General features: G+C 33.9%; 1 protein-coding gene across 1 annotated transcript in view; it reads right to left on the reverse strand.

Moving 5' to 3' along the window:
- Nucleotides 1-19185, reverse strand: part of STRN3 (striatin 3) — a 120405-nt gene that overhangs the window by 39150 nt on the left and 62070 nt on the right. Inside the window, 4 exon segments of the mRNA XM_047737946.1 lie at nucleotides 5079-5220; nucleotides 6487-6580; nucleotides 13653-13889; nucleotides 17400-17481. Of these exon segments, the coding sequence (XP_047593902.1) occupies nucleotides 5079-5220; nucleotides 6487-6580; nucleotides 13653-13889; nucleotides 17400-17481 (555 nt within the window).

Genomic DNA, 19185 nt, shown 5'->3' on the forward strand with positions numbered 1-19185 from the left:
ATTATTAAAAGAAAAAAAATCAGCAGTTGGCAATGCAAGCTGTTGGCAGTAAACTGTTATAGTTTTACATAATCATAATAAAAATACACTAACAGCATATACCCAAATACTTTAAAGGTGCAGTTTCAGTTTTGGTATTCACAACTCAAACTCTAAATGCCCATCTCATAAGTTTCTAAACAGTTAATACTAACAGTTAAATGGTGCTTCATATCTATGAATCACAAATTTGAAGGTTATTATTCTTTCAATGAGTAATATTCAATGGACTGACATTAGAAAACTGTTATACAAAAGAGATCACTGCATCTTTATAAAAATGTTCATAAAAAATTATTCAGCCAGCATCATAAAAGCAAATGAATGAATTACATGCGAACTACTCATAGAGTGCAAGCTGGAAAGGTCAGTGCCGTTTTATTGATGAAAATATTCATGCACCTTCTGTCACACTGATTCTGCATGCACGGGTAACTATACTAATGGAGAGGCATTCTAGTCCAATATAATACATACATATAGTTCCAAAATACATTATCTCCAATAATACATACAAAGCATTCAGAGAATCCCACCTCGGCCCCCACCCCACCCAAATAGTTCAACATCTCATTACCTTCTTCCATTGGTCTACAACTAAGATTAGCAAAAAAAAACAAAAAAACAAAACTCAAATTCCACTGAAGAATTTTTGAGTTTATTTTTTTTAGGGTAAGATAAAAGCAGTGACAAGCATGGAGAAGTGAAAACATACATTGCTGTACATCTGCTAAAGAAGAAACTTCAGCTATTTTAGCTGAATAACAAATCTGTACTTATTTTAAGTAAATACTTGTGCCTGGAAAAATTTTACTCTACAGTAAACTAGAAGAAAACAGCATTAAAAAGAAGCAGAATAAAAATAAATCTATCAGAATTACTTTAAGTATTAAGGGTTTTCCCTTCATTTGTTTAGTTTTAAAATAGCCATGTTACTAGAAAGTTTAACATTCCGTTACAGAGTAACAGCTATGAGTTTATGTAACCATGTTACTAAATAAGAACTATATCAAAACACACAGGCTAAGTCACTGAGCAGGACTGACAGAATAGTGAGATTTTAGGGAAACCACACTTGCTAAATTTCTGATAACTCATTATATTCCAGATTACAAGTCTTATAAAACTGCCTAGGCCTCACTGACTTAATCCATACAGTGGACATTAAAAAGCCTTTTTTGCCCCTTATAGACTGCTATTTGTAGTAAATATAAAAATTCTCATATTTGAATGGCATGTAGAAATTCAATTACTTACTGTACCTTGACCCTTTTCTACTACACTTGTTATCACTTTCTCCCCTATGGATATACCTATGATCTTAGGCAATCTGGATGTAAAAAGCTAAATTCAAAGCTTTAAATTAATTTGCCAACTTGAATTACTCAAACTAGGTTGCTCAATATTGAAACATATACATAAGATTATCTGTCAAATTTGCAATTGTAGTACTGTTTGTAATACTGCAGTAATATTGATTTAAAGAGAAAATTTACTTTTGTGTACTGTAATCATGAAGTTTACTGAAAACGGCTGTAATCAGAAATTATTCTGTGAACTCACTGGGTACTCCCCCAAAAATGTGATCTAAAGAACAAATCATTTGCATTCATCTTAATAAAACTAGCAATTATGTTTAAGTAACCACTTAAAGTAAGCCAAACTATGTATTTTTAAACCTATAGAAAGAAAATTTAAAAACAAAAAAGCTTCAGTGGTATAAATTTTACATAGGTAATGCCATAGGACAGAAAATTTTAGTAAGATAGCCTCAACAGTTTTTTAAAAGACCTCTGTAGAAAAAATAAAGTTGTAACTCTAATTCAAGTAGCAAAGGGTACTAGAGTGAAAAAGCAAAAGGGAATAAAAAGGATAAGCCTAAGGGAAAAAAAACAAATATTACTTGAAAGATAACCTAAAGTCTAGAAAACAAAGGTTAACTCAAAGCAGTGCAAAGAAAGAACAGGTTGGTGAATGCATATGTGCACAAAAAACATCCTGAAACTTGCCTTGTAATAACAGCTGATTTGATACTGCTTATAAGAAATAGTTAAGAGCAAAAGGGAAGAGGCAGCATAATCTTCTACATATTAATTCTGTTTTGTTAATAATCTGGGGGGGGGGGAAATACCAAGAAAGGAGGTTGAATCAGTTAGGGGAACTTTTTTGTTTAAAAGAAAACACAAATATGCACACACAAAAAAATGACCCTTAACAACTCAAAACCACAAAAACATAAAATTCTAATATGGTAATTCTAACTATCATAGTAGAGGAATTATATAAATCTATTTAATATAGCATAAAAATGTAACATCACTTTATGCAAATATTCAGTACTTTAATTATCCAATCCATAATATTTAAATACAACATTCAGGGTACTAATTACATTTGGTAGTCCTATAATTCCACAAATCACACTTTCAAAGTGGAGGAGAAATAACCAAACATGCTCAATCAAAATGCCATGTCTCCATGAAGAACAGCAAAATTAGAAATGCCTACTACTATTTTTGACTATGAGAAGAACTAAAAATACCAAATTAAACTCAGACTATCTAATGTAGATAACAGAAGAAAAATAGGATTTAGAAGTTTCCTAAAAAGCAGTGGTTTTATACGATAAAAATATTCAAAATTAGAATATCTGAGATTTATAATGTTACAAAATAAAAAACAACAGACTACCCACTGTGGGTGGGTACTGGAATATGTTTCAGTAGGATACATTACTTCCGAATAACAACAACAATAACAACAAAACAAAAAAAAGGTCTTTTACCCAATAATTTAAATCTCAAAAACTGTCACCTTCCCATTTGTAAGTAAATTCAAATTTAAGCAAATGAGTTAAATAAAGGTATGTTTGTATATCCATCCTTTTTGTTCTGGAAAAACTGAATATAGCACCTGTTGAGTAGAAATGAAAAATACAGAAACACTGCATAGATCCTTTGACAGTCTGCATTTGGTAAGGAAAGAAACTGCCTGAACAATTTTGTTCTTTTCCTTCTAAAAAACTTAAAGCGCTTTAAAGATGGTTCAGTCTCATCTGGAAGGAAGAGACTTTCAGTTACTTCCATATACACAGATTCAGGTCACAGTCAAATAGTAACAGTAAAAGCGAGTAATATTTTACTATTATCACTCACTAGTTAGGTCTGCTTTTGAAACTGCTCTAGAGCCAAAAGCCTTTGGACAGAAGGACCAATCGACTAAACACAATATAGCATTTCATTATTAAAGAAATAATGCCATTTTATACAAACTAAATTCCTGAAATTTTTGTATATTCTTTTGACTAACAGTTAAAATTCCAGCAATTTTAGGCAAAGAAAGCAGGAATGGTTATATGCCAAGCATAGCTATGTAGATATTTGAAAAAACTGTGATTATTTTCTTTAATGAAAATAATCTAAATGTTCATCAGTAAGACCCCAATTAAATAATGGAACATACTGACAGAATATTTATGAAGCTATTAAAAATGTTTGCTGCAGAAGAACAATTTATTAGGTTAAAAGTGTGGGTTATAAACTGTGAACTAAGCAAAATCCTTGTTAAGACAGATACATATAGATAAATGTTAAGCATGATTCCTCTCTAAACAGTGGCATTATAGGTTATTTTTAATTTCTTCTTCACAGAAGAAGGGTTTCTAAACTCCTAAAATACATGAATTACAAAATAATTATTACTTACATATTTAATGTACTTATATAATATAAAATACCGGGGGGGGGGGGGGGGAACAGTACTTTAGAATCTACTGGGAAAAAATTAGGTATTTCGAACATTGAATGGGTTGCACAAAGAAGCTTAAAGAAAACTTTTATACTTTTATTGTGCTCCCTGAGCAAGGCTAATTCTTAAGAAAAGTAAACTAGAATATAGCCATTTTCAAATAGTAAGTACAAAATGTAGTATTCCAAAGTCTAGAAGGTAATTCTGAATTTTTTTCATATTTTCCACTAATGTGCCTCTACTCTTTCCACTTAGAAGAAGAGATAAGTAAGGTCTGAAACAATGCTTAAGAATTATAATCAGTAAGAAAGCAAATAACAAAACTCAGATTTTTTAAGTGCTTAAATTGTTATCAGGATAGTAAATAATTACATTACCTCTTAGGTTTTGTTTCTCCTGCTATCAGCAATTCAGTTTCAGTACACAAATGAGGCATTTTTAAATAATATGTGTTCCCATCATCAAAGTAGTTTTTAAGTAGTTAGTGATAACTCCTCCTGCTAGTAACTAAGCAACTCTGGTGTTCCTTTGAAATGTGCAATAAGGTACTTAGTGACCTTCTCCAATAAAGCTCTGTAAACATAGTGTGAGTTCTACCTGCCAGATAACATGCTGGTTTTCAAAGCTGATTGAATGCACAGAGAGTGGACCTAAGCTATTATCTTAATAAATTTTTATACTTTTATTTTCATATGGAGTTTTAAATCTGTATAAATAGAACTGTTTTCTTTCAGTTATAGCTGGATTATTATTAGCATTATGTATCATTTCCAAAGGCTAGGCCCTAACATATGCATACTAAATATAGGTAGTAATGTTTAATATACCTGTGCACGAATACCTATGCAATATAAAGCTGTAATTCAAGATTAGTAGCTTCATTACTGTCTAGCAATAAGTCAGGTAACATGTATGGGCCTAACAAGAGTTAAATCCTTCACGACAAACCTAGATTTCATTACCCAAATTAAAGATGTATTGCTGAAAACTACATACATGTGTGCTTTTTTTTTTTTAATTTGCTAAGAGACAAAATTGTGCATTCTTGACCACTTTAAATCAGGTAAGTTCTCAAAATCCAAATCCACCAAAATGGCATATAGTCATACAATAGTTTGTCTCCAAATCTAAATAATTAGTACAAAATACCCTGAGATTTTTCAACACCACTTCCCCTTGTTCTCGTTCAACTGCCACCATACATTCAAATACTCACATTCCACATATAATATTCAATACCAATATATCCTTAAAGGCTATTCTCCCGCCCCCATATTTCTTTATCACCTTACCCCATTCTGTGCCATCCCCTGAACTCCGTGCTTCTCCAGCTCCTTCACCATCTTCAGCTGTCACTAAAAAATCAAATTCTTTCAGTGCTTCCTCAGTATCAGGATCATCAGTTAGGTCAGCAGCTAAACCTTCATTACCTATCTGTAAATGGAACATAAGCCAAGAATTACTTTTATCCTAGATTTTAAAGGGATCCTTTATATGATTTCACACAATTATCTTTATATTTGCACTCCCATTTTTAAATTACTTATACAAAATTTTAGATTTTCCATTTACTTCACCAATCCCCAAATATATGCATATAAATGGCAAATATAAATTTCTTAACAGTGTCATGTGAAGATTACTGTAAGATGTGATATAAGTAATCTGGTAGTAAAAAAAATGGTAGTTAAAAAAATGGTTAAAATAATAATCAAAAGCAGTTCAGTTCTTTAATTAGAATAGGATCACAATTACCCCTATTTATAGGTCCTTTTACTCACTTACATTCTGATAATACACTGTGTTGAATTGACCTCACTCACTGAGAACTGCACATGTAGTCCATAATTCACAAGGTCCTGGCATGGCTAATATAGTAAGAGTATTAACTAATCTTAAGTCAATAGCTGTGAAAATAATAGTGCTTTGCCTCCCAAGGAAAAAAAAGGAGGGGGGAATCTCTCCATTTACCCGTGTTACACACATGAGTATGCTGCATACATGAAATGTGAAAGGAAGGCTGGAAACTGCTTTAATAGCCTAAAAACTTTTAAGGAACAAGAACATTATTATAATATCCCCAGAAAACAAAACTTAACCCATGTACTTTTTTTAGATACCATGAATACTCTATATTACTGTGGTAATTCATAAATGGATCATCTAATTTGTGTATACTCTTATAGCTAACCCACATCACTGATAAAATTGATAACTCAGTTTCTTAGATTATGAGGAAAAGTAAATTTTTATTAATCCTTATCAAAGTACAAGAATGTGGACACATACATTTATAATCTATAGTTTAGTCCCTCACCCAGAGTGGGAGTATCCCCATTGCAGCTTCACTTTATTTATCACCTGTGTACTGTACACGAAAAGACAGACTTCAGCAGTGATTCTTAATTGTAGCAGGAGTGGATAAGGTGGTTGTTTTTTTTTTTTTTTAAGTTTCAAAGTGCCAGACTAGTTCTATTAAAAAAAGACCCCTTTTTGCCATTTAGTGAATGATACAGCAAATAATAATTTCTACTATAGGTGGGTAATAGTGAGAACTGACAATATATAAAACTTTCAATAGAGATGATAAAATAAAAAATAATCCATCACTCCTAATGTAACTTAAGACATCTTGAAAATTTCTACTCCAAAACATGTGTATATGTATTCTAGCCAAAAACATTAAAACTGAGTTCCTACTTTGTGTTTATTCATCGATGTTTATCTTTTTCCTTCTGGGATGCCTTCAATCATGTCATTTTCCTCTTCGTCATCACTGTCATCAGCATTTTCCCTAAAAAATTGAATGTCTCAAGACATCACCAGAGGCCTGTCAAGGGGACAAAGATGAATCCAAATATACCAATGGTTAATTCTAATATTTGTTCCTATTTTTAAAACAGTACTTGAAACTAATATAGAGATTCAAATGATAACCTATTTATAATATATTGGCCTAAGTATTTTTACCCAAGAAAAATAATGTTTTGAAGATTGTCTGTTTTCTGACTAAAGTAAAAGTGATTGTTTTGTTAAGTTTCTCTTTTGAGTAATTACGGTGTCAAATCTTATAGTAAACAGACACTCAAATGTGGTATTATTTCTCAAAATAAAGCCACCATAAGCACGCAAGTAAACTTAGCATTTTTATAGCTCTACAACCTCTTAAGAGGTCCAATGTCCGACGACTTAAAACCTGCCCAGATTTAAAGTTATGGGGTAAATCAGATACAGATATCCCAATCCATTTCACAGACTTTCTTACCTACAAAACAGGATTCTTAATATACTAAAGAAATGCTTTCTTCAAGTCTTTCAGAATCATTCAATTTAATAGTTAATAACGATCATCTATTTTAATCTACCTATGAAGTCATTTTTTAAACTATAATTTGAGTCCCTTCTCTATGTACAAAAAAGGGTTTTCAAATAGCTGTTTAATATCTAATAACAAAGCAAGAGAACAGTGAAAATTTCAGCCCAAAAAAGACTTACACAATAAAAGTCTCTGCTCTACCATTAACTAGATGACTGAATTTGGCCAAGTCACTTAAACCTTTTAGCTGCAATTTCTTTACCTGTAAACTGTTTGGGTTGAACTAGATGATCTTTTGGTACCAAAAAGAGTAACAATCTAAAATACAATTCAGACTTTTTTTTTTTTTTTTTGAAGGGGGCAGGGCCTGGAGGGGCAAAGAGAGAGAAAGAAAGAGAATCTTAAGCAGGCTCCATGTCCAGTGTGGAGCCCCCAATGCAGGGCTTGATTCTCACGACCCTGAAATCAACAGAAGATGGGGTCACCTGGGTGGCTCAGTCTGGTGAACATCTGACTCTTGGTATCAGCTCAGGGCATGATCTCAGGGTTGTGAGATGAACCCCTGTATCAGACTCCACACAAGTGCAGAGTCTGCTTGGGATTCTCCCTCTCCCTCTTCCTGAGTGCAGATACCCACTCTCTCTAAAATAAACTAAAATCTTAAAAAAAATAAAAAAAAAAGAATAAGACACTTAACCAACTGAGCCACCCAGCCACCCTAATTCAGACTATTTTTTAACATAGCATGGATTTTAATAGGTCTACTATATATTCTACCTAATCCAGCTCATTGTTTAAGGACCTGCATAAAAACTGAATGTAGAGAGAGATGTTTTCCCAAATACAAATCAGTAAAACAAAGAAACTACCACAGTAACACAACACACACTTTCAGCTCAGTATTTACAGTATGTCTTAACATCTGGGGATTAAATGAAAAGCAAAAAGGTAAGTGGCAAAACTAGTACATTTAAGATATGAGAATTCCAATTCAAACTCTCACAAATTAAGTAGTACTGTCCCTTGGATAGAAATGTCTGTCTTAGGGGTGCCTGGGTGGCACAGTCAGTTAAGCGTCTGCCTTCAGCTCAGGTCATGATCCCACAGTCCTGGAATCAAGTCCCATGTTGGGCTCCCTGCTCATCAGGGAGCCTGCTTCGCCCTCTCCTTCTGTCCCCTCCACTTATGCTTGCTCTCTCTCCCTCTAGTTCTCTCCTTCTCTCAAATAAATAAAATCTTGAAAATAAAAAAAAAAGAGATGTCTCTAAAGTGAAAATCATGTTTTAAGTTTCTAAAACTGTATTTTTTTTTAAACTGTATTTTTTAAATAAGACTTTGTCAGAGAGCGAGAGAAGGGAGAGAGAGAGAACATAAGCAGGGGAAGCTGAGGCAGAAGGAAAAGCAGGCTCCTCGCTGAGCAAGGAGCCTGATGTGGGACTCGATCCCCAAGATCGTGGGATTATGATCCAAGCCCATGGCAGACACTTAACCAACTGAGCCACCCAGGCATCTCTTTAAAATTGTATTTCATCACAGCAATACACATGGATGGCTTTAAAAGACAAATAGAACACAATTCATAAAACAATATGAATCAGACTTTCCAATATTAAAAACTTTGTTCTTCAAAAGACAGTGTTAGGGGAACTTAAAGAAAAGCATACAGACTGGAAGAGAGTATTTGCAAGTCATATATTTTATGAAGACAACCTGTGTCCATAATACATAAAGAACACTTAAATAACAGTAACAAATAAAAACAATAAAAAATGGGAACATTAGTCAAACAGACACTGTATCAAAAGATGCATAGATGGCATAAACTGATGGTCAATATCATTACTCTTTCAGAAAATGAAAATTAAAGCCACCACAGACTATGAAAGGTCTGAGACTTTACCCTACTTGCATGCTAACATACTGTTTCTTTTGAGATGCTTCTTTTTAGCATTCATGATGATGGCCTTTGTATTTTTTTTTTTTTTACTAATTTTATAGTGTAATTGGGACGAATCCTTTCAATCTGGAAACATCCTTGAAAATTAACAATTTATAAATATATTCCAGAAAATTTTCTTTTATTACTAATTTAATAATCTTTTCAAGACCATTTTACCTGTTCTCTCTGGAACTCCTAGTCAGATGTTGGCCCTACTGATCTTTGAATTTACCTCTTTTCAGTCCTACTTCTTCTTTCCCCTTTTCTCTTTTCAGAGGGTGGAGGTTGGGGGGGGTGATTCTTCAATCTTATCCTCCAAGTTCTATATGGAAATTATTTCTATCACACCTTTTAATCTCTAACAGCTCTTTTTTGATTTCTGATTGAACCTTTTCTTAGAGCTTTTAAAATTTAAGTTCAATTAATTAACATATAGTGTATTATTAATTTCAGAGGTAGAGTTCAGTGATTCATCAGTCTTATATAATACCCAGTGCTCATTACACCCCTGCCCTCCTTAATGTCCATCACTAAATAACATCCCACTTGTTTTGTAGAGGTATTATCTTCTCTCAATCTTTTCAGAAGAGTAATTATAGTTTTGAAAATCTGCTCCCTGTTTTGAGTTGCTTTTTTCTTTGGTTCCCTGGTTTCCAATTTCCGTAGTAAAGTCTCTCCTGAAATGTTCACCTTTAAGAGTGAGGCACCAAAGGCTAACTCTATGTACTGAGTACATGGGTGAGGTTTGCCAAAGTGACTGGCTTCACTTCTGCATGAAAGGACAGAGCCTCACCATTTCACCGGCAGATCCCAATTGTTATATCATTAAGTCGTTCCTATTTATGTGATAAATTTCAACATTCTGCCTGGAAGGGATGTAGACCACTGCCAATATACCAGAAGCCAAATATTAGAAGAAAACAAGAGTCTCACTGCTCAGCTGGAGATTCAGATAATCCTCCTGTTTCCAGTTAAGTAGATTCCATCCATAGAGTTGCTTTATATCTTAAGAAATCAAAAATCATGGAACTTCACTGGAAAATACACCACCACAGGTGGAGGGGTATTTAGCTTGCTACACAGGATAAAAGAGATCTGAGATTCTGATGACCTCTTACATAAACTTTAAACCAATACTCCAATCATAACCCCCTCTAAACCCAATCCAGATGTATCTGATACTTCTAATTCCTTAGCCGTTAGAGCTTTGCTGGCATTTTAAGACTTTAATTGGCTTGTTCCTTTTATTATTGCTCCTGAATGTCCCTAGATTTAAAGCATGTGATATTCCTACATTTTCTTTCCAGCCTCCAAAACTGTTAAATGCTCCCTATCTGATGAACAGTACATCCTCCATACTCTTGCCAACTTTTCAAATTGTTAAACTCACCCTATCCGGATGTATGGTACATCTTCGCCTTCTTTCTATATATTCAGTTTTTTGTTCTTCTGCGTTAATGCATTTTTAAAAAGTCTTTAACTGTAATTTTAACAGAGGTTCCAGAAGGCACATAACTAAAATGCGGCTTTTTAAATCCATGATACTTAAGCAAAAGTCTTTGTCTATGGATTTTGTAATAGTTTTTTTTTCATTGCCAACTATGTATTCACTATCCTCTCTCACTGTAAAAAGAACATCAACAGAATAAGAAAATTAAGGTGGCTCAGTTGGTTAAGCAACTGCATTCGGCTGTCATGATCCCAGAGTCCCAAGATCAAGTCCCGCATCAGGCTCCCAGTTCCACGGGGAGTCTGCTTCTCCCTCTGACCTTTTCCACTCTCATGCTCTTTCTCACTCTCTCTCAAATAAATAAATAAAATCTTTAAAAAACAAAATTAAAATGTCCAGATGAGGAGAAAATAAAACGGAAGCCAAGGGCAAGGTTGGTTAAGTAAAAGGCTAAAAGTCAGATGGGGGTGAGGGAGCACGTCTGCAGGGCACAAATATGGCAAGAATCCAAACAGAGTAAAGAGAAAGAGAGCAACTACTGGAGGTTCACAGGTAAATCAAACCAATTACTAAGAAGCAGCAAAGATTTTCCAGTTGCAAGACCTAAGAGAACTCTGTGGTCCTTGAATCCTCATAAAGTAGATGCTTTGTGACATGATGCACTGTGCATTAAAAACACCCCCCTCCCCAATAAACCAACAAATACAAGAGCGACATTCACTCAGCAAAATCTAGTAAACATTATCCTGTAGGGTCACATTTCAATAGGATACACAGTATTCCACCACAACTAGCACTTACTATGTTCTAAACGCTTCCCTATTAATTCATTTCTTCTTCACATTAACCCTATCATCACTATTTTACCAGTGAGGAAACTGAGGCACAGGAAGGTTAAGTACCTTGCCCAGAGTCATAATTAATAAGTGGCAAGGTCACAATTTAAACCTAGTCAGTCCTCCTCAGAATTCACATTCTAAACCATTAAACCTCTAATAATATGATCTAAAATTTGCCACTGCTCTGTTAAACATTAAGATTACTTCTAACTTTTTACTATTATAAATAAGAATGTGATAAACATCCTTCTGCTAAAATCTCAACATGTTAGATCATTTTTCTCATTCCTAGTTTTCAAAGGCCCGAATAATAGCTGAACCACACATACCTGCATTAGTGCAGATTCAGAATACGTAAGTATACTCATTAAGATGGAAGTCAGACTTGATTAAGAACAATTATTACCTAAACATCTGTGGACACATGAATGGAACAAGAAAATGTGGTATATACATACAGTGGAATATTACTTAGCCAAAAAAGGAGGAGATCTTGTCATATGCTACAACATGCTAAACCTTCATGATATTATGCTAAGTGAAATAAGGTGGTCAAAGAAGGACAAACACTACATGATTCCACTTGCATGAAGTACTTAAAGCGATCACTCATAGAAACATAGAGTTGAATGGTGGTTGCCAGGGGCTGGTAGGAGGAGGAACTAGGGAGTTGCTATTCAATAGGTACAGAGTTTCAGTCATGAAAGATGAAAAAGTTCTAGAGGTGTACTCTATAACATTGTGCTTATGGTTAACAATACTGCACTATACACTTTAAAAATTGTGAAGAGGAAAGATCTCATGTTATGTGTTGTTTTTTTTTTTAAACACAATAGAAAAGAAACCTACTAAAGTCTTAATCTTGCAAAGGCAAGGAGGAGCTTTACAAGGAGATTAAGTCTGGTGTGGAAATTTAATTCAGATTCAGGTGTGCTAAACTTCATTCCTCTAAATATTTATAAATTCTATGAACTACTCAGCCTGATTAGCTAACAAGCTTAAAAATGCATAATACTTTTGCTTTTTCTCTTATACCACAAAAATATTCTGTGCTTCCTGAAATCCAGAGTAAAGAAAATAAGAGCTCTATTTGATGTCAAATGTTACTGAAGAGGCCTTATTTCTCAGAAATAAAACCCCTAAAGCAAAGGTTTATGTTAACTTGAAATTTTCAGTACATGTTTTAAACAAAAGCATAATGTCATGAAATACAGCAAAGGTAAGAAATAATGCTAGTTTATAAACAATACATAGCATTCATTTCTTAAGCTCTAAAGGAACTCAAGGAACTCATTTTGCTTCTTTCCATTCTCTTTTTCTCTTCTACGTCCTTCCAACCTATGTTTCAAGGTGACATCTAGTGGTTAAAAAAAAAATTCTACCCACTTATTAACACCTTGCATTTATCAAGTCTGTATTAACCAAAGGTACGTCTGACAGATAAAAAACATCAAAGGTGATGAGGACATGAAGAAATTGCTGGTGGGAATTAAAATAGTTTACCCACTTTGCAGTCAAATGCTCTACCACTGAGCTATACCCCTCTAGTTACCCACTTGGAAAAGAGTTTGGAACTTCGTTGATAAGGAATAGATAAACAAAATGTGATATATCCATAGAACAGAGTATTACTTGGCAAAAAAGGAATGAATCACTGACACATGGATGAAGCTTAAAAAACATTATGCTAAGGTAAAGAAGCCATTCACAAAATAACCATTTATATGAAATGTTCAGAATAGGGAATCTATAGAAACAAAGTAGATTAGTGGTTGCCTGGGGTTGGTAGTGAAATGAGTACAGAGCAGAATGGGGAGTGCTGGCCAATGAGTATGGGGTTCCTGCTGGGAATGATGAATATTTTCAAAACTAAGATTGTGGTGATGGCTGAGAGACTGAATATCCTAAAATAAAAGACATACTTAAATGGCAGAAATGTTATAGTATGTGAATTTTATCTCAGTAAATACATTAAATTTTAAAAAGTATTAACTGATGGCTTTCTGACAGCAAACATAACACAAAACCTTGTTTCTTTCATACTTGTGTGTAAATGACCATTACTACTCTAGTTATAGAGTACCATTATAATTTATTGAAAATACCCTATCAAAAATTTAAATCAGGATGTTAAAGTAGCTCTGAACTACATGAAATTACTCTAAAACTGAAATTTAAATCTGTGCCTATTTCAGAACTATAGTCAATTTCTTGGTATCAAAACTTGAGAGATCAATTTAAATTTGCCCATGGTACCATGGAGGAGCAAAAAAAAGTCTTTAAATCTGAACTCTACCTGCTTTAAAAATTAACAAAAGTAACATGTTAAGGAGATTCATAGTATCCATTATATAACCAATGTTAACCGATAAGTACAGATCATACCTTTTGATTTCTTGTCCTTTTTGCTTAGGAGATTCACCTCCATTCAGGATCTGTTCTAAGTTCTTTGTTTCTACTGATCCATTTGGTTCTGAATTGGATAGTCCAAGTAATGACCTTACCCGCTGAGACCGTACATCTAATATTGTATCTGTGTAACCTACTTCCTGAAGATATCTATAAGAGAAAATTTAAAATATTAAACTCATATATTAAGACCTACAAACTTGTTAACTCAAAATCATATCAAGGAATTTCAGAAAAAGCCATAAATCTCTAAAATATAATCTTCCTTTGCCACAAAACCTTCTCTATAGACTAGTTCCAATTCTAAGAGAACAAGGCCAACTATAAACCAAAATTTAATTAAGAAAGCATATAGTATGCTAACACTAATTGAGGGACAATTATCGTGAAACCTAAAAAGCCCAAGAACCTTAAAAAGCTTTAGGAGTTGATGATATATTAAAAAAAAAAAAAAAAAAAAAGTCCACCAAGTGGTAAAGAATGAGTAGAACTAAATCTCAGTACTGCAACATTCTAAGTTTAAACCTGGGTTCTTAGCCAGAGGATGATGCACAGGTTAGTTGTTCTTCTAGGACCTAAAATCTGGTACTGAGACTTTCTTTATATCTAACTTAGGATCTAGGATGAGATCTGAAAAGAAGAAAGGGACTATATTATGACATAATACACAATGGGTCATGAATGGCTTTGTGTGATGAAGAATTTCTTCTAGAAGTATTTGACAGGCTAAGGAAGGATGTTAAAAGGTGTCTTAGACACTAAGATTTTTAGGTGAAAGCCAATGATAGGGAAATTAGTTAGAACACTACTATACTAAAACAACAAGAAATAAAACTGAAGCTAATAAATGTGAGAAAAATAAGCAAGATATAATCTTAAAGACATGGTGCACAAATAAATATGACAGCAGAATGTAAGGAGATGGGCGCCTGCATGGCTCAGTGGGTTAAGCCTCTGCCTTTGGCTTAGGTCATGATCTCAGGGTCCTGGGATCGAGCCCTGCATCGGGCTCTCTGCTCAGTGGGGAGTCCTCTTCTCCCTCTCGCTCTGCCTCTCTGTCTACTTGTGATTCTCTCTCTCTCTGTCAAATAAATAAATATTAAAAAAAAAAAAAAGAATCTAAGGAGATAAAAGAATTTTAGAAAATTTTCAGATTTCTAACATAGATGGTGGTTCTAGTCAATGCAATGAAGAATAAGGTGTCCAAATCTGGTTTATACGGTAACTATCACATAATCATGTAGTATCTATGAAAGTGACAACATTTATTAGGCACAATAATAAAAAAGGTCAAAGCTCAGAAGAGACTGGACTCAGTATATAGATTTGAGAGTCATCAGTGTTCAGTGGTATTTAAAGCCATGGATTTTAATGAAGTTACCCTGAGAAAAAACTCTGGAATAGAAAGCCTGGGGACACAGACATCTAAAGGACTAGAAAAATAAGAGAAAATCTAAGAAAATTAAAAGAATGCACTTGAGAAATAAGGATGGGAAATGACAGCAGAGATTAAGTAAGAAAAAAGGCTCAAAAAAGAATGAATAGTTAATGTCAAATGCTTCCAAAAGATGAAATAGGAACAAAAAAAGTCTCTTAAGTATTTTTGTCAGTAGCTTCAGTCTGGTATCAAAGTAGAAAACAGAGTACACAGCTGAGAAATGAACAAAGAAAACTACAGAGATAAACTTTTCTCAGTTTATAAACTATTCTCAGGGAAAGAGAGAAACTATTCTCAGGGAAAGATGTGGAGAGACAGAATATTAATCCAGACAATAACATTAGGTTTTTATAAGAGAAATACTGTACAACCGATTTCTCTAGCTACTGCACTCTTCTAAAAACTGCAATTCTCTTTTTTGGGGGAACAAATGCCATCACACTCTAACCATGTGGTCTGAATGAGCAGCCAAGATCTCACACAACTAGGTAAAAATAATTGACTCACTTATTTGATCAAGTAAGCCAATTCTGACTTTCAGTAGAAAAGATTAAAACTGATATACAGAGGAGAAGAAAACCAGAGAATAAGAACGTATCATGGTTGTTTCCATTCCCTAAGAAGTCCTCAGGTATATGTCAGCTCTTGTCTTCTGGATACTCAGTTATTCAGCACTTTCCTCAATTCTGCTAGCTACTCTAGCATCCTTCCAAAGACTAATCTGTTTTACTAAAGCTTGTTCAAGTTTTAGTCACTCAGAGTTTGGACTGGTAGTTTCAAGACTTTGAATGAAACATCAGAAACTAAAGTGATAAATTTGAGGTTTAAATACATCTACAGAAAGGAAAGCATAAAGTTACGGGAGTTCTCATCTGACAGCCTTCATATTTTCAGTGAAGTAGAACTTGAGGTGCTCTAATAAGTAAGGGAGAATGGGCTGAGATATGGTAAAAGTTTAGAGTATCTACTGAGGGTAATGGGAGCAGGATATGGCCAGGGTTATGAAGAAAGGCTCTCTACAATGTTTGTACGGGAAACTAAGAAAATATATATATATAATATATATATATTATATATATATATATATATATATATATAATATATATATATATATATATATATATAAACTAATAACAAAGGCATTCAGAGGACTCTGTGATTTTTCTCCAAGATTTAATTAGAAACAGAAGAAGCAGACAGCAAGACTGAACTGGGGGTGGGATACTGTGGGTATAGTAAAATGACTGGTGAGAGAGGGTTAAGAGAGGGCACCAAGAAAGCTAGGGGTACTAGCAAAAGGGTGATGGATGATTGGTCTAAGCTGGAACTAGGTAAAAATAAAAACAAGAAAAGCCCACATCAACAAATAAACAAAATAAAACCAACCAGAGCTAAAGGAGCCAAAGGGGAAAATTAAAGTAGTCAAGAATCTAAGGTAAGAATCAAGGTAAGGTCAGAGAGCAAACAACATGGGAATTGGGGTGGAAAAGGTGGAATATAAGACAAATGTTGGATCATGGAATATTCCAGAGTAAGGTAAGTTCTAGGTAATAACAAGATGAAGGGTCTCCCCACATTTCACTGGGTTACTGAAGTGAAGTTAAACATCTATATAGTTGAGAAGTTTGAATAATTGTAAATTACCCAGGATATTAGTAGTACACAGATACCAAAGCTTTAAAAACATATGGCCAAAAAAAAATAGATTAAGGATAATAAGATATGCCACATAATTCTTCTAATACAGCAAAGAATTCAAACATTAAAAAAAAAAGAATTCAAACATCAAAATGATCCTCAAAAATTCAAGTAAAAAGTAGGATTTGGCAAGCCATTTATGAAAGGTTTCAGATAACCAATTGAATTCCTCTATAAACCAGTAATACTCCTACTTAACCCAAGTTTGTGAATTCTGCACTGATGGGAATGAGAGTATCCTCAAGTATGAACTCTATATTGTTTTTATTCTTGCCTTCCAGTCATCCAGTTTTTATGACATTCTACCCCACAAATAAGAAAACATCATCATCCTGAGTAGTGTTCAAAGGAACATTCAGAGGAGACAAACTTTAAAAAGATCCAATAGTCTAATAAAGCAAGAAAGCAATTGGAAAACTCTACACACTGTCCTATTATCACCAAACAATTTTTCACTTGCGAGTGACTGTATATAAGCACTTTCATACCTAGATCCTTAAAGCTGAAAATGAACCATTACTTACTGTCTTAACAGCTGTCTGCCTTGCTTCCACGTTAACTGGCTATTCTGAGGTGCTGTGGGAGCTTCTGTGTCTTTGGTTTCTTCTAAAAATTAACACACACACACACACACAAAAACCAGATGATTTCATACGCATTATTTCAAGTCTTAAGAAAATATTGCCGAAGTTCTCCCAGGGATAAAATCCCACAAAATATAACTAAATATTTTATCAAGAACAGAAGTAAATTAACAACTATTGAGTATTTACTGTGGGTCACTCATTTTAAATGTGTTTATCCCAATAACTTACAAAACTCAGGTATGACCCTCCTTGTTTTAACATCGGGAAAACCCAAGAGTACATAAACTCTACTAGAGATTCAGAAACCAAAATACTAGGCTTTGAAATGAAATGCTAAAAAATAAATGTTTTTAACTACCTGAATTCTGCTGGGTTGAATGCTTTTAAAATTAAAAGGCTGTATTTAATATTTACTTAAGCATTCAAAATCAGCACTTAGGAAACTTTATATATATAAAACCACTGAATAACTTAGGAGTCTGTATCAGTTAACTTTAAGTAGATATCATAACACTTCATATAATCAACTTCAGTTTGAGAACTAAAACTTAAACCAGAAAATAGTTTCTACTACAATTAAAAAGTCATATTTTATTCTGGAATAAAAGTATACGCATTAAGGGAGAGTTTAATAAATAATACAGGGGTGCCTGGGTGGCTGGCTCAGCCAGTTAAGCATCCAACTCTCAATTTTGGTTCGGGTCATAATCTCAGGGTCATGAGACGGAGCCCCATGCTGGGCACCATACTCAGTGGGTGGCTTGCTTCTCTCCTCTCTCTCCTTTGGGCCCCTCTCCCCACTCTCTCTCTCTCAAGCAAATAAATAAGTCTTAAAAAAAAATACTATAATCTGAAGTGAGTCAAGCTCTCAATAAGTATCCCTAGAGGGGCACCTGGGTGGCTTAGTAGATTAAAGCCTCTTCCTTCCTCAGGTCATGATCCCAGGGTTCTGGGATCGAGCTCCACATCGGGCTCTCTGCTCAGCAGGGAGCCTGCTTCCCCCTCTCTCTCTGCCTGCCTCTCTGCCTACTTGTGATCTCTGTCAAATAAATAAATAAAATCTAAAAAAAAAAAAAAATAAGTATCCCTAGAGACTTAAAACTATGTATCAGCACGAACGATATTATAGAAATATTTTCCTATAAAGTCCCATTATGAAAATTAAAATAAAGCAGAGAAGAGAGGATCATAGAAGATCAGCCTTCACATTGAATGTTGAGAACCCTTAGCATGGCTCACAGGCTCCTAGACTCCTCAAAGTCATGAGAACAAATACTGGTAGCAGGCATTACTTCTCTAACCCTAATAATCCCATTATTAACATCTTTTCATTCTTCCCCCAAACACATGAATTTCTAAGATTTCTAGAAACAATTATTTCATCCTAATAGCCTCTTTATTTTTGCTTGTAACTTTTTCTATTTATACCATTTGTTTACCGTGTAATTACATATAATACATAACCACTGGAGAAAAAATATATTTTTTAAAAGAATTATAACTGCCTCAAATCCTATCACCAATAGTGTTAGTCCTATTTTTCATCTCAAAATACATATATAAACTTCTTTCTTTAAAAAAAGAGGGGGGTTCAATGTGTGCACTGTAGCATAAGCTGCTTTTGACAATGTATTTGAATATTCTCAACATTCTCTTGATAGTAATTTAGATTAATATCATAAAATGATTACCTATTATTCCAAAGAAAGTATATGCCTATTTA

Source organism: Lutra lutra, chromosome 7, assembly GCF_902655055.1.
Source record: "Lutra lutra chromosome 7, mLutLut1.2, whole genome shotgun sequence".
NCBI classification, from domain to species: domain Eukaryota; kingdom Metazoa; phylum Chordata; class Mammalia; order Carnivora; family Mustelidae; genus Lutra; species Lutra lutra.